At 39.6% G+C, this 17,157-nt stretch overlaps 1 protein-coding gene across 1 annotated transcript; it reads left to right on the forward strand.

Annotated features, from left to right (window-relative positions):
• Positions 1-4,542: 4,542 nt before the first annotated feature.
• Positions 4,543-16,380, forward strand: LOC138635845 (scavenger receptor cysteine-rich type 1 protein M130-like). The gene is made up of 16 exons (XM_069723526.1): positions 4,543-4,680; positions 4,871-4,948; positions 5,294-5,804; positions 7,201-7,494; positions 7,613-7,927; positions 8,043-8,333; positions 9,376-9,690; positions 9,871-10,170; positions 11,189-11,497; positions 11,664-11,978; positions 13,377-13,685; positions 13,790-14,083; positions 14,204-14,539; positions 14,644-14,751; positions 15,404-15,488; positions 15,587-16,380. The coding sequence occupies exons 3-16, from the start codon at positions 5,345-5,347 to the stop codon at positions 15,735-15,737; spliced, it is 3,882 nt and encodes a 1,293-aa protein (XP_069579627.1). The 5' UTR covers positions 4,543-4,680; positions 4,871-4,948; positions 5,294-5,344; the 3' UTR covers positions 15,738-16,380.
• The last annotated feature ends 777 nt before the right edge of the window (positions 16,381-17,157 follow it).

A 17,157-nucleotide genomic window follows, 5' to 3' on the forward strand; every position in this document is an offset into this window, starting at 1 on the left:
CCCCTGTGTGTGTGTGTGTGTGTGTGTGTGTGTGTGTGTGTGTGTGTGTGTGTGTGTGTGTGTGTGTGTGTGTGTGTGTGTGTGTGTGTGTGTGTGTGTGTGTGTGTGTGTGTGTGTGTGTGTGTGTGTGTGTGTGTGTGCCTTAGCAGCATAAACAGCATTAACAGCAGTTGTTAATGAAGGTTCGGTTAAGTGAAGGGGACCAGAGAGGGGGCACTTAACACAACCTGAAACAACCTTTACCATTATGCCCGGCTGTGGGAGTGTTTGTGTGTGTGGGAGTGACACTGCAGCTGACCTCAAAGAAGATGAGACCAAATGCTATGATTTCTAAAACAACTGAAGATTAAATAATCATGCTGAATATCATTGCCTGCGTTCAAGTTTAGTTTGTAGTAACTCCCTCCAATACATCATAACTCATTCTAATTTGTTTGTCTTATATTCAATAAATCCCATTAAATAAAACTAAAAATAGCCATGACTTCCTATCAACACCTTCTGACCACCCCACCCTGCTTGTGACATTGAGCTCTTGGGCTGTTCAGTATACACTTAATCACAGTTGTTTTTAGCGAACATAATTCAAACAGAAGTAGTGCATCTGCGTGGCCTATTTTAAGCCATAGATTAACACACACACTCGGTGCTCTATTGAGTATTGACAGCAGCAGGATAAATGTGGGACTGTCAAACCACAGTACAGTGCCCAGGTTTCTTTATACTGTAGGAGCATGTCACTCAGTGCAGTGATGTGGCTCACTGGTGTGTTTTTATAAAACTGCATATCACAGTCTGGCAGCAGGGGTAGCACTTGTCTGTTTTTTTAAGTGGGATTTCTTGGCCGCATGACCCCCAGCTTTATCCTCCAATCAAGACTTGCGATAGACAAAGCATGTTTGCCATCAGGGTCACATTAACTATCAGTGCACTTCATATTAATATTATCTGACTAGTGGATCTGAGAGAGAAAATATTGCTCAGAGATAATCAAGTGGCAAATCGCTAAACCCTGCATCCACAGCATCTGCCTCCTCTTCTCTGTGTGTTTCCAAATAAACTGATGCTAATATGTGAGCAGACTGCTCTCTGTGTGTTTTATAAAATGAACATAGACTAGGTCCAACTCTTTCTCCTGTCTTGTCCCTAAGTCTGTATTCTTCATTCACTCTCCCAAACACCACCACTAAGCGTTTTGTCTATCTGGCTCTCTTCCCTATTAAATTATCATGGATGGGTGATTGAGTAATTCCTCTATGTTTACACACGGAGAACACACATGAACAGATATACCTTTGCAAACCATTCTTCCCTACACGTTGTGTCATTGTGTGAAAGGATGCTTAATTTTCACACAAGTCAAATACTTTAGATAGTTTTGTGTTTTCATCACTGATGACACTGACACCATATTTTCTGATTTGTTTTCTCCTTTTTTTTGTAATTTTTTATGAATTGATACAAACAAGTCTGTTGGACAACAAAATTACTAAATATATTTTATGTTTTGCCTACTTGTGTGTGACTCTGGTTAATTGTGTTTGTAACAGACTCTTTAGAATTATTCTCAATAACACATTACTTTGTGGGTTTGTTTTGCACAGCAATGCAGAGTCCAATATTTTAAGTTCAGTTGGCTGTGTATTTTTTCATGTGCAAATATTTAGTAAGTCATTTTCACTCAAAAGCAATAGAAAAATGAACTCGTTTTTACAAGTACGTTAGAATATAAAGTATTTATGAATAAACGAAACAGATTGACAATTAAAACTGCAAGCAGTGGTAACCCGCCCTCGCACTCTGCGGGCCACCTCCCCGAAGGGCCGCGTGTCCCCGCTTAAAGTTACTATTTTTGTCTCGTTTTCTGTGTCCAGCAGGGGGCGCTACGACTATGACGGAATATTACAATCAGGTGTCTTCAGGGCGGGACTGCTGTGATGAAGTGATCGACGAAAACAAATTCACGATGCCGAGACATTTTTCGGTACATCTCGGTGTGATACACAGGTCCAACAAATTTGATGCATGTAGGTGAAACTAGGTGCCGGAGCTGCAGTCTAGGGGGCGCTGGCGAGCCGTTTGACCACGCCCACTCGCAAAACACATCAGCTGTATCGTCTCACCAAGCCGGATGTATGTGACACATTTCGTGAGGTTTCAAGCATCCTTTGACCTTAAACATCAACAAGTGAATCAGAGGGGAAGAAATAGTGTATGGAAAGAATGACGCAAATAATAATGTATTTGTAGATTTGTTGAAGAATAACATTTTCTACAGCTTAGGGAAATATTTAAGAGTTCTTTTTGGAAAAACTGAATTGTGTCCGCAGGTGAATCAATGTTTGTACGCCCGCAAGTCCCTATAGTCTGACATGAGTGGCTGCATAGTGACTTTTCTATGTACAGCATTAAAGCTTGTGTACCCACGACTTAAAATCCAGCAGGTTAAAGTCCTGGCTATTTATACCATACTGAAGATTAAAATGGAGATGTTTTGAACTTCAATGGTCACCATCTTTGTTATTTGCTCTCCAAAAAGCTTCTGGAGTGTGAAACTTTGCCTCAACAGTGTCAATCAAAGAAGCTGAAATCACATGCTTTATGTAAAGGTTTTTTATTGTGTCAGGTGTTCCAGCATTGTGATTTTTTTTTTTTTATAGCAAGGACATAAGTTTACTTCAGGAGGCCAATGTGGCCAGAAGTGATCAGAACATGAGTCAACAACTTGATAACTCAGTTCCTGCTCTGTCGCTGTCGTGGTGTTCGCAGTACAGTTACACAACCAACAGACGCTGAACTTCTAATATGAGTCACCTTTGATCTATTGCTGTATATAGGCTACCTGTCTTTTCAACTTGTCAGGCCATTATCCTGTTTGTGACATGATCACCCTGTTTGTTAGGCCACTCACAGTGCCCCCTTACCCCACGAGTTGTAATGTCACTTCCCATCAGAGGACGATGCATATCTCCAAGCCTGTAATGATTTACCCAGACATCAATATGTGCTTAACCTGCTGTCCTTCCCAAACCTCAGTGTTCTCTAGTTCTGTCTAATGGAGAATACTGATAGATTGGAAGACTGGGGTCACTAGGTCTATTACTATTCCACTAAATCACAGAGTGTCTGGCGGTGCTTTTGTACAGTCTAGAAGCACTGTTTTACGATATTTGTGGCACTAACACTTTATTGTTGAACAAGGCTGAGTCACTGCAGGCTGCTTGTGAGTTGGTGGCTGTCCAATCAAACAGCTCCCTGTAATATTTTAGTTTTGATTAATTAGTAGACAAAATCAATTGGCATCATTTTTGATGAGACTACAATACACATCCTCTGATTAATAATGAAATACACATTAATACACTTGGTAGTTTGCTAACTAGTCTTGGTTAAAAACATAAAATGATGTATAATAATTCCAATAAACTCTCTAAAAGTATGAACACTGATTATTTAATGATATTGCTGATTTTGCATCCTACTGCTTTACATTTGTGGGACACTTATCATACTTTCTATAAATCAAATATTTTAAGGCCCATAACAGGAACTGATTAAATACAAAAGTAGCTGAAACACAGTTTCTCAACAGGAAATGGATTTCATCACCAGTTCCAGTGACATAATGAAATATAAAGCAGAAAATGTTTCCCGGAAAAACATCTCTGTTACTCTAACGAGCATTAAGCTACATCCATCCATTTTTAAGGTAAGACAATCTTTTGTAAAATTGTATAACTCTGTGCTTAAATAACCCATTTAAAGTTTGTTGCATCAAACCTTACATGAGATTTCTTATGAATAAGAAATGCACAGATTTACAGAATTGACAATAAAGTCTAAATGTTTTGTAATGTAATTCCGGTTCCAAGGTTCACAATATGAGTACAAAATGCCAAAAATATGAACGAGATTTATGTGTACGATTTACTGAAAAATCTCATTTGACTATGCCCATGTTGTCAGGATGGGATGAAATGACAGTGCTACTGCCATAAGATTTTAGGTGTACAGTACTGCAAAGCAAATCACATATTTATAATGGAGTTGAACTAGGAATGATTTACTTTTTCAAATTTGAGCATTCATACAAAATGACAAATAATTCTGTAAAAGTGTCTGCGACAAAACAAAATCAGCATATCTCTGATGTTGTGGAGATGCAACAGTTCAGCAGCAAAGTTGTCTGTTTGTGTGGTTAGTCCATACTTCTTTCCAGAATTAATACAAAAGGGGGGAATTGGCTGTATGGCTGTACAAATTCAACTTAAAAGGACAAGTTCCCCTTTTAATATTTGCTCACAACAACCTCCTTTTGATCTACATGTTCCAGCTGATCTGTTAGTGTCCATAAATCACTGTTACTATCATACACACCTGCTGACCAGCATTATGTTAAATGTTGGTGTGTTTTGGTGTTAAAAATCGGATCTTTTTTTCCCCCCAAAAAAGTTGGTATTGTGTAAAACAAAATTAAATCTGCCTTCACCCTCTGTCTTTAATGATTGATCAAAATGTCAACATGTGTCCAGTTTGCAGTCCAAGTCCAGGCAGTCCCTTTTATTCATAACAATTACTGGATCTGTAGATGGGGCTTCTACCTTTTGGATATTTCAGATATGATCAAATTTTTATTGTAAACTCTTTTTAAAACCTGCCCAGACTTTGTGGATTTAAACGGTAAGAAGGGTACTTAATCACTTTCTTGTTTTAAAAGAAATACTTATTTGCTTCTAAAAACCAAAGCGTATCTTTCTCTTTGAAATTCAGATGACTCTGTACGGAGAAGTAAAACTATTTTCCAATGAAAAATAACAATCTGTGTTGTTATTTATTATTTTTTTTTTTCATTTTTACTGTACCTGGACAGCATTTTACCTACTTTCAAGAAACAGTATGATCTTCATTCCTGCTGCAAAACTACATTTTGCTTTTCACTTGTCGATAGGTGAGTTTCTATTTTTCAGTTTGACTTCTTGTGGACTTTTTTGTCTCCAGTGCAGTATATCGTCATATAGTTTGGTTGCATACTCTCAAAATCATGAGAGAAAGGAGAAGTGAAAGTCTTGCATTTTTAATTAAAGTAATATTTTAATATTGAAAGTATTAAATATTCATTTTTTGATCAATTGTACACAACTTGGGTTCTTCCTCAGTTCCTTATATACAATAGATTTGACAAATCAGAACACCTACTGTTGTGTATTTATTGGAGAATGTTGTTTTAAATGTTCTTGATAAATCTCCGTGATATGAGGCTTAACTGGAGCATTTTACTATGTTTCTGCTGTAGGTCTGCTGAGTCTGTTGCCTCTTACAGGTCAGTAAGTTCTATTAATTGTTCATGCCTGAAACCTTTGCAATATTTATGAATATGTTTCTACACAATGATCTCATTAAAAAAAAAGAAAAAAAGTGGAGGCTTTTGTTATTTAGCTCAAGGATATGCAGCCTGCAACGTTTGTACTTTTGTTTGTTTTGTTCATTTCCAGAATGTGAGAAAATTCAGGTAGTCGGGCCTTCGCGTTGCTCCGGCAGAGTGGAGGTCTTCCACGGAGACAGCTGGGGAACCGTGTGTGATGACCTCTGGAGCCTGGCCAATGCTGATGTGGTGTGTCGAGAACTGGACTGTGGAACTGTCGTTGAGGCCAAAAAAGGTGCCTTCTTTGGAGAGGGAAAGGACAACATCTGGTTGGATGATGTGCAGTGTAGTGGGCACGAGTCCTCCATTTTCAAGTGCCCACATAGACCACTCGGCGTGAATAACTGTGGTCATGGTGAAGATGCCGGGGTTGTGTGTTCAGGTAAGCCTGAGTTTTTCTTTCACTTATGTGTGATTTACTTCACAAACTTCATCAAATAGCACACATTATACATTAAAGAAATAGTTTGACATTTATTACATGCTTTCTTGACAAGATACAATGGTTAAGATGACAACTGTTACATGTATTGTATATATTAGAATAATAAATATCAGAATGTTAAGTGTTTAGCAGAGTGACAGCCTGCGGATAAAAACTGTTCTTGCTTCTGGTGGTCTTGGCACACAGTGCTCTGTAGCGCCTCCCAGAGGGGAGGAGCTGAAACAGAGAAATATTACAGTGTAAACAATTTCAGAATTTTTTTTTGTAAGGATTAAACAAACAAAACAAAAAAAACAACAACGATTTTAAACAGTGAGATATACAGTTGCTTGAAGGTGGGATTTGTCACATTCAGACAGTCAGGCTAGCTGTTTCTACCCGTTCCCAGTCTTCCTCGTCAGCTCTCCCTTTAAGGGCTTGCAGTTTTCAGTAGGAAAGCAGAACCCAGCATAACACTGACCACTGAAAGAAGCCTTCTTATATGTTTCCGGAAATGATTTCACAAAATATTGAGCCTTCTCATTGAATTTCAGCTTGTTGCTAACCTGCGGTTACAGAGTCATAAATTGAGCAGAATAACAAAACCTTGCATTGCAACTCTCTTCCCCAGTTTAAATCAAAAACTGGGATGAAATGTGGAACTGTCAAGAGAAACAAAGGGGAACTTCAACTGAGGACAAAAGCAGCTGTCTCAGCATTTATCTTAACTTGTCATTATATTGGGTTCCAAAACCGGGAGATTGTCAGTTTACAATTTGTTGTCTACTTAAAAGATGATCGCTGTGGTGGTAATACTGCTGCAGCAGTACGGCAGCAAGGTCAGCACAGTGCAGCAAATGTAAAGTACAAAGTACAAAAGTGTTTTTTTTCTTTCTACACAAACTCACAAAAAACATGATTCAATAGCTTTCTTTATAAATTTCACTTTAATGTCTAATATATAAAATATGATGAAGTGATGACATTTTATTTCCAAAAGGTCAACTTCACTTTGCTATTATAATGTTCTTCAAAAACGCTTTTCTTGCCATTATTCAACACCATAATTCAGAAACAGAGAGGGAGTGCTGATTGTATCGATCTTCTGTGCTGTCAGGTTTAAAATGTGTGAAACATCCACATCTTACAATTTGTAGCTTCGTTGCAGCTACATCCATATTTAAAGCATTGTCTATTGTCAATCACATGTATTGTTCCAGTGTTTGGACACATGGATTCCTTCAAAGTTTTCACAACATGTAAACTGGGACTTGACTGGTTGGGGGAAACATACAACTGCAAGGTGGTAATTCTGGTTTGATATGATTTCATTTTCGATCTACTTTATTTGCAGAACATGTGCGGCTTGTCAACGGAAGCAATCGTTGTACCGGCCGGGTGGAGATCTACTACGAAGGCCACTGGAAACGAGCTTGCAGCAGTGACTGGGGCGAGGAAGAGGCTGACGTGGTGTGCCGAGAGATCAGCTGTGGTATTCCTTTAAAACAGGCTGTAATGCTTAATTTTGGAGAAGCACAGGATCTGACTGGAATCAAAACCAACTGTTTTGGAAATGAGAGCTCTGTGTCCCAGTGCACGGTTCAAGAACTCAAAGAAAGCTGTGTTGATGCTTCTGTTATTTGTACAAGTAAGTCATACATGCACGCAAACTATGACATCAGTAATTTGTGATGCAATTAACATTGTTAGACTGTTTTCTTCTTGACTGGCGGAAGAACAAGCCCTTGATGTTTTTAATTTCTCAGACAGTAAACCCATTCGGCTGATTAATGGCAATAATCGGTGTTCTGGTCGAGTGGAAGTCTACCATGATGGACAGTGGGGGACGGTTTGTGATGACAGATGGGGGATACAGGAAGCAGCTGTCACATGCAGAGAGATGAACTGTGGCAATGCCCTCTCTGTCAAGTACAAGGCCTTCTTTGGCAGAGGTGAGGAGCACGTTTGGCTGGATGACATTGAGTGCACCGGTCATGAGAAGTCCCTCTCTGAGTGCCCGCATCGAGGTTTTGGAGAACACGACTGTGACCACAGTGAAGATGCTGGTGTCATATGTTCAGGTAACACATGCCCTACTCTGTTTGTTGGTGCAATTTTTGCAAGTACTGTACTTGAAATTCTGTTGGAGACCACTCTAAACACGATGCCTTTTTTCTGCAACTGCTTGTTTTCCAGAGACAGTCCGACTGATCAATGGGACTGACAGCTGCTCTGGCAGAGTGGAGGTCTTCCACAACGGAAATTGGGGGAGGATCTGTAATAATAACTGGGGCGATAAAGAGGCTCGAGTTGTGTGTAAGGAACTCAGTTGTGGACAGCCGAAGAAAAACCAAGACATTTTCAGTTTTGGTGACACTGGACTGAGAGGGTTTTTAAGTAGATGCTCTGGTAACGTGAGCTCAATCAGCCAGTGTGCACTTGAAGAACATCCAGGGAGATGTGAAGGTGTTTCTCTTTCATGTGCAGGTAAGACAAAATAATCAGTTTAAACTACAATAGCAAAGTTTACATGGTCATTAAGAACAAGAGTGACTTACCGTATGAATTCTTCACCCTAAAGGTCTATAATAAATATTCACATGATAACAATAGATCAAACTACAGGGTGACATGTCAAAGGTGGTGGATGAAGTGATGAAACCACATAGAATTAGTTTTGTTGAGAGTTAAATGGTCTTTAATGTCATAGTTTGGATTTTCAGGGTTTTTAATTCACTCTACTTGCTCATATATTGTAATTTTCTTTGCTTCAAAACATGTTAGTTTTCAGCAAAACATGCTCTACAAACATACTACACACCTCCTGCCATGCACTAAATGGCCCACAAAGTTGGTGGTATAGAGGCTGAATGTAGTGGATATTTAGCTACTAATGAGCCAGACATTTCCCTCAGGCGCAAGCAGCAATCAAAAGCACAGGTCAAAAGAAGACATACTGGACACATTTACCAGGTGGATAGAAACACTGACTTGAAACGAATGCTAATGTTTCTCTGTCTGCTGAATGTGCAAATCTGAATGTTAACAAATTGTCAAATCCACATACAAGTTCATGTCAGTGCTTTGTTCCAAGATTGTCCCCCAGTGGCCTAAACAAATATGTTGATGCAGGTTTAAATAGTGAAGCACAAAATCAAACAGGATTCTAATAAATATCGACATCAACAGAATATTGGAATACAGAATAAGAATATTGGAAATATGTAAATAGGCCTGAAAAAGCTTTGTTTTCACTTCATATTGAGTGTGGCTAGCATATCTGCTCACAGCATTTGATGATGATCAGTTGTTTTTCTTTTATTATGTTTAACTGCAGATATGTCTTTTTGCAGCTAATGTCTTGTTCCACCTGTTTGTGTTCAGGCATCTTGTTGTTTTTGCACACTATGAATGTAGTTCTTGTATTCTTAACAAACTAATAAGATACATTTGACAGTTGGGAATATAAATTCTTAACCATAATATAACATTTTTTTGCTCAAGGTTTAGTGCTTTTACCTCTCCTCAGGTAATCCCCCACTAAGGCTTGTTAATGGCACTGATCGATGCTCTGGCAGAGTGGAGGTTCTGCATGATGGGCAGTGGGGAACAGTGTGTGATGATGAGTGGGACATCAAAGATGCTCAGGTGGTGTGCAGTGCCATGGACTGTGGAACCGCTCAGACAGCCAAAAATTCCGCTTTTTTTGGTGAAGGCGAAGGACACATCTGGCTGGATGATGTCAACTGTCGCGGTAATGAGACGTCCCTTCATCACTGCACACGACCCACCTTTGGAGAAAACAACTGTGGCCACAGCGAAGATGCCGGTGTGGTTTGTTCAGGTATAATCTCATTTATTACTATGTTTAGTCATTTATTCTTACATTTGTTGCTGATTATTGTTAAGAACTAAAATGTTACAGTACAGTTATAACCAGCTATATTATCACATATATATATTTTTTTTTACAGACATATCCAAACACAAACTAATTGCCAATTCTCTTTACTTTTCTTTCTAGCTACCCTCAGACTGATCAATGGGACTGACCAGTGCTCAGGCAGGGTAGAGCTACATCATGGGATCCAATGGTCACCTGCATTTAATATTAACTGGGGAATAACTGAAGCTGCAGTGGTGTGCAGGGAGATGAATTGTGGAGATGCTCTCCAGAACTCAGGATCATTTGGTCAAAGTGGCGATCTCAGAGGATATAAGATCAGTTGTACTGGTAGAGAGAGCTCTCTTACACAGTGCACACTGATAGACCATGTGAGGAACAGCCACGATCACATTGAGGAGGCATCTGTCCAATGTTCAGGTAACACTCAACATTAAACGGCAATCTGTGCATTCTTCGAAAGAAAAGAAAATCATTAATATCTTCTTTGAAATGATTGGGCTTACATTGGATGCTGTTTCCAGCCCTACCATAAAGCCACTGAATACTGATTCCCTCCCTTTTGAACAAGCATCAGTACCAATGGTGTTGATTTTTGTTTAAAAGCATCTTTCCCTTTATGACATTTGACACTGAGCTATTGAGTTTGTATTTCACTTAGATATTGGAAGTTAAAAAGTCCAATAACTTCAGCACTCATAATACAGAGTGAACTTGGTAGAAGAATATTAACAATGTTAGCACGAGCTGGAGGCCACTGTTCCAGTTGGAACTGAAACAATATCATATTTAATCCCAGGCCTCACAGTTATTGCACCAATCAAATTACATTACCAATAGTGTCCACCTGCTTTGAATGTTATCATCCCCGTAATTGGCTGTTATTGCTATTGGGACCATTGACATGGCATTGAGGGCTGTCCTCCACCTTCCTGGTCATAAAGACTGTCATCAATGACATATATAAAAGAGTACCAGCAGGGTAACCAGATCTTAGCAATAATGGTAATAACAATAAACATGTTGTTGATGTTGTGATACAGTTGTGGTTAGGTTTAGACGCCAAAGTTCGAAGGCTTTCAGGAGTTCAGGAAAAGATCACGATTTACAAGTACATTACACAAGTTAAGTCTCAAAATTGAAGCGTAACTATTTACCATTTAATGGCCTGATAAATTGTGAATTGGGAGCATTGTGAGTCATTGTACCAAAAATTCAACCATTCTGGAGAATACTAATGAAGAGGAGACTACTATGGCAGGAAAATTAATACATCTTTAATTTTCTTTTTAAGGGAACAGGAATTTTGCCCAAATAAGTAAAAAAAAAAAAAAATCAAACAAATGCCAAGAATATACACACATTTCTTAAAAAAAGATATTTGCAGGAGGGCTTGGTTGAATTCCAAGTATATTAATAAAACAACTGTCATTTGCAGGAAATGTGAAGTTAGCAGGTGGCCCCAATCGCTGTGTTGGAAGAGTGGAGTATTACGATAAAGGCCAGTGGGGGACTGTTTGTGGTGAATCCTGGGACATTAATGATGCGGTTGTGGTGTGCAGACAGCTGGACTGTGGTGGTGCTCATAAGATTACCACATTGCCTGAGTATGGCCATGGCACAGTGCAGACCTGGATTGAAAACACTGAATGCAATGGACTGGAGTCTACACTCAATCAATGCCCACAAAGACCATTTACAGACAGAATTTGCAACGCCTCCTCAGTTGCTGGTGTTGTCTGCACAGGTAAGAAAAAGCATATACAACAAATGGCAACAGATATTCTTCTGTGTGTTGTTGGTAACTTTTAATTTATACAATTCCTCATAGCAGCGGAAATATTCTCAGTACAATATAGATTCTTATGAGTTTACAATCTGTGGCTACATTTTTAGTTTCTTTGACTTCACAGGAAGCTTGTCGGTCCGCTTGAATAACGGCAAGGACGAGTGCGCGGGAAGAGTCGAAGTCCGTCATGGCGATACGTGGCATACAGTGTGTGACGCAGACTGGACACTAAATAAAGCTGAGGTGGTGTGTGATATACTGGAGTGTGGACATGCCGTGAATGCCCTCAGTGGTGCCCACTTTGGTCAAGGCAGTGGGTCAGTCGTGGAGGCCAGTGATTCATGTTTTAACAACGTGACCTTTCTCCAGCAATGCTCACTCAGAGGCTTCAGAACAGCAACGTGCGGGCATGAACGTGACACTGGGGCTGTCTGTGCAGGTAAAACCAGTTCGATTATGTGTTCAAAATTGTCACAAGCAGATATCATTAGCATTTGTTTCATTGTGAAGTCTGTTTGCACACAATAAAACCAAGAAAAACAATGAAGCAGAAAATTCCTACAATTAATTTATTTGATTAGGGGCAAATTCCTACTTAAAAGAATAGTTAGAATTTTTTTTTTGTTGAAAAAAACAGTTGTTTGTTGTTGAGAGTCACATGAGAAAATCAATAGCACTCTCAGACCTTTGAGGCGGATTTAATATTCACTGATCCAAGCAGCGGAGACGTGATAGAACAATTAAATAATCGCGAACCCAATGGGATCCTGACGGTTGTTCAAGTTGTGAATTAGCCTACAAATTCACTGGACTTTGTTCAAATGCAGAGCATTAAACACGGAAACATAGAGCATTAAAATGAGGCGCAGTGAGAAAAAAAGTTCTCATTTTCTCAATGCTTGTTACTTAAACTGCTTTTCTCCCGTTTCCTGTGCTCATTTACTTGTATATTTTTTGTGGTGTACGTGCTCATCTGCAAATGGAGCGGGGAAGTGAGATTGAGAGTCTTTGTGTACTTCTAGCAACTGCGACTGAAACTGAGTGGATCATGTTTGAAGTTGGAGCTAATAAATGTTGAACAGTTACTTTTACTTAAATTGCAACCTGCAATGAAGAAAAGAGAGGTCATAGGAGGTGGTGTGTACGACCTTCGAACCGAATGAAACAGATGGAGGGTGAATTTTCTGCGCTCGTCCTGCCACTGAAACGCAGATGAGAAAATGCAATGCTAAATGTAAATATTTTGGACCAAGTGGATTAATCACAGTTTTTGTGGTCAGCATCGGCGCAACGTTACATTTCTGGTAAGGTGTGTGTCAGGCTACGCCGATGTAGGTTATAAACTACCTTTAAGATACATAAGTATCAGGTGCCACTAACTAATTGGCATAGCTTAGCATAAAACAGAAGATAGTGTAAAACAGCTACAATAAAGTAATACAAAATTAAATGGTCATTAGTGGTCTGTATGGGGTGCTGTGAGGAATTTTTTTTTTGTACTTTTGGACAGTGAGGCAAGCTGTCTCTCCTTAGGTTTTCTTTCTATTACAGACATGTGACTGGTATTGATTTTCAAATCTAACTCAGTTAAATGCAAATAAGCAAACTTCCCAATTAATGTTCATTTGCGTGACGAAAGTGTGGATATGAAATGTGAATGATGCATTTAAATTGTGTCTTAACTTGACAGAGTGGGTATTAATGTGATTTGTGTGTATCAATATGATATGCACACATGTACACAAATAGGTTTAAATCCTTTTATAATTGTGTGTCAATATTTGTGTCAAGGACTGCCCTTTGCATTTGAACTCAACATTTGTGTTTCCATATGCAGCACAGGTTCGGTTGGTGAGCGGCACCAATGAATGCTCTGGCAGAGTGGAGATCTTCTATAAAGGCCAGTGGGGAACAGTGTGTGATGATGAATGGGAAATAAACAATGCCGATGTGGTATGTAGGCAAATAGGTTGCGGCCATGCGGTTTCAGCCCCTACAAGTGCCCACTTTGGTCGAGGCGGTGGTCCAATATGGCTGGATAACGTGCAGTGTACAGGGCTGGAGCCGGCTCTGTCTCATTGCGAGCATCCATCTTTTGGAGAGAACAACTGTGGGCACGGTGAAGATGCTGGTGTTATCTGTTTGGGTAAGAGGCCCGGCTTATTTTGAACCTTAATCCCATTTCCTCTAATGAAGCTGTATTGGATCTTATTTCACAACCCATTTACTGCAATTTCTTATATGCTTCAGGTGCTCTAATGAAGCCCCAGATCAAGATAAGTCCTGCTCCTGAGGTAAACTGGGGTGACAAAGTTGATATCACCTGCACTGTAGTAACAGAACATTTGGGTGGGACGTTCATCCTGAAAAAGAGTCAAGGGTCATTTGAAATGGAGAAATTCTCTGAACACGAAGCAGCAACCTTTACCTTCCCTGAAGTGGACTTCAACCAAAAGGGGTCGTACTTCTGCGAATATCAAAAGAAACTGTCCAATAACATCATCTACTATCCTCAAGGAAACATTGCTGAGCTTTCTGTCATAGGTCAATAACTTCCTACCTTGTTTCTCTAGTTGTGTATAATTTATGGAAATCTGACTACATAGATTACAGTGAGGTTTTAATGTCTATCTGAGTTTGTGAAAATCTTCCTTTACTCTGCAGTGAAACTGGAGAAGCCCAGCATCTCCCTGTCATCGCCTCATGCGATGGTGATCTACTCTCCTGACAAAGTGTCGGTCACCCAGGGGAACACCTTCTCCATCACTTGCTCTACTCACTCCAGATACCCTGGAGGTTTCTTCTATCTGACAAAGTCCAACGTCAGCACCACTGAAATAAAGTCAGCGTTTGGCCACTCCATCTTTTACTTGGCATTTTTCGAATTCCCTGCAATAGATTATGGACAGCAAGGAGAGTATAGCTGCGTCTACGGCCTCAACATCTCCTCGATGTCCTTGTACTCCGTTCCCTCGAAGACACTCCAAGTCACCGTCATCCGTAAGACCCCGAGAAGAAGAAAAGAAGCCATTATTTTCATTTTCATGGTTATTATGGTAGTTTTTCTTCTTCATTAACTCTATGTGGTCTTTTAATCCCTACAGCGGCCTCATCCTATTCAGTTGTCGGAGCTGTTGTGGGTGTGCTAGTCGTGTTGCTACTCCTTTTGGGTGTAGGTTTCCTGTTCTGGAGAAGGAGATGGCGCGGCTCTGGTAAGACACATAAAGTTTTATGTTACTGCAATATCCCCCTTTTAGATGTCATATAATTTGCTTCCATTGATCAATATTTAACATCCGGGTACTTATAGTGCACTACGTGTTTTCACTTGACAGTGTGAATCCACTAATGCACTCAAAATAGTGAGTGTTAGTACGCAAGTACTCCATTTGGAACACAGCAAAAATGTGAACCACGGATCATCATTGAGTTGAGTGTTGGTGAATCTTTCAGCTAATTGTTTGGGTTTTACAGCCTGTAACATTGTTGCTTTGGTTCTTTCTCAAGTAAATCCTCTGAACATTATTTGCACAGCATCATACGGCAGACAAAGTGGGTGACTGGCTTGTTAACATAGTGAAGCATTTAGGAGCTAAAGACATTTCCTGTCTTGCGTAGATAAGAGTTGGTGAGCCAAATATATCTAAAAGGAGTGTGAAGTGACACTGAAACACCTAAATGCAAATGAATGCTAATGTTGCTCCATGTCTGCTCGCAACTGTGACTAACACATTCAATACATCTATGTATCTGTATTTGTCTATGTTGTGTCTGGTTGCTCTGGACCTTACTTGTATTTGATTCATTTTCAAAGTTTGGAGGAATGACTGCTGATGTCATGGTGATGTTACGCTCACTTTTCAGGTGTCATGGTTCAGTTTAGTAACCGGTTTGGAGGCACAATAAAACAAGATACAGAAGACAGAAGCAATGGAGCACTCGATGCACGGTAGGGAAAAAAAACGAGAACGTGTTTTAAGATCTGACAAGTTGGAAGACATCCTCTGTTAATGGAATTGGAATTGTCACTCTTCTTATCTCCTTCAGAGACCGCAGTAACCAAATTTATGAGCCTGAACGCAGTCCCAGCCCAAAGGACACAAATGCTGAGGCTGACTCTGATAACACTGTAGAGCGAGTCCCTGAAGACCTGGCTGGGAGAGTGTGTTACGAGCTTGAACCTCTCGTTCTTTCATGATAACAACATGACTCGAGGACTGGCCTCAGTCATGTGATTGTATGAGATTTAAAGAGTAACACAGCACCAGGCTGAAAAGCAGCATTTCACTACTCTCTGTTGGAAAGTTAATTTTTCACGTGGAAACCACACAAACAGTGATGTCATGTCGTGCCGACACACCCTGCGGAACACTTCTACATCACAGCAGCCAAGTGAGAGGTTTTTGCAGATCAGACTTTCAGCTGGTGTTAAGTTGCTTTAAAAGAGAGCATGATGACATGAGGGAGCTGTGTTAAGTGTGTTTTTACGTCTCTTTTAAAATAAATAATTCAAAAATTTACAGACTTTACATTTTCTCAAATAGATGTGGCATTATTTACTTTAATATAAATTCAAATGTTTGCAAGAATTGAAATGTAATTTTTTAATAACATACTCTGCATGATGCCTAATGTTTGACACTTTTTTTCATACATATCGCCGCAGTCATTTTTATATTTCTGGGATTTTCTGCCAATCACAGAGCTCAGGCTCAAGCACCCGATAGAACATACTGATCAGGATAGATTGATTTTTACATTGTCTTTGTATTGCATGATTATTTGCTTTTTTGATGTTTGTGACTTTTGATCAATAAATTTTTATTTCTTACAAAACCTTTCATTCAGCAGAGTTTTTGACCCAATTTACGCCTGTCTCTTATGCATTTTTTGGAGTTAAATTTAACTAATTTATGTGATCATTTATACACCCACGCTTACTTTTGTGAAAAGATCTGCTTTGGGGTAAAAATAAGAACGTTTCCTTCTAAACTGTGATCGAGTAGACTTACTGTATAAAGTTCCATGAACTGGAAATACTCAAATCAACTACTGCTGTGCTTCAGGATAGTACCAGCAAAAGTATCAAGTTATTGTGTGTGCCTGCGTGTGTGTGTGTGTGTGTGTGTGTGTGTGTGTGTGTGTGTGTGTGTGTGTGTGTGTGTGTGTGTGTGTGTGTGTGTGTGTGTGTGTGTGTGTGTGTGTGTGTGTGTGAGAAGTTTCACAATTTGACAGACAAGCCACGACTGGAATCAGCCAAGCTTTGCCCAAACCTGCTCACCTTGTCTGTTGTTGCTGCAATCCAGCAGCACATACCTGCATTCAGGATACTGAAACATTCTCTGTCTCTCCACTTCTCTCTGTAAGTCTGTGTGGGGTTGTTAAAGTTAAGACAGCGGGTATGTCACTGATTGTGTTTTTTTCCAGCGTCAGCGGCTCTCTCGAGGTAAAGTATGAACTCTTCCTTGTCTCGTTCTTTTTTAGTTGTTGGCAATTGTTACACTGAACAAAATCTTGTGAGGTATGTTGAATTTGGCACGTCATGTCTTCTGTTTAACTGTGAAGTATTCACAATTTACAATGTAATTCTGTAAACAATCTTGCTGCTCATTGTAGAC

This window comes from Brachyistius frenatus, unplaced genomic scaffold, assembly GCF_029030835.1.
Source record: "Brachyistius frenatus isolate BFR_SWC_R1_liver_20210118 unplaced genomic scaffold, ASM2903083v1 Contig_332, whole genome shotgun sequence".
Classification (NCBI taxonomy): Eukaryota; Metazoa; Chordata; class Actinopteri; family Embiotocidae; genus Brachyistius; species Brachyistius frenatus.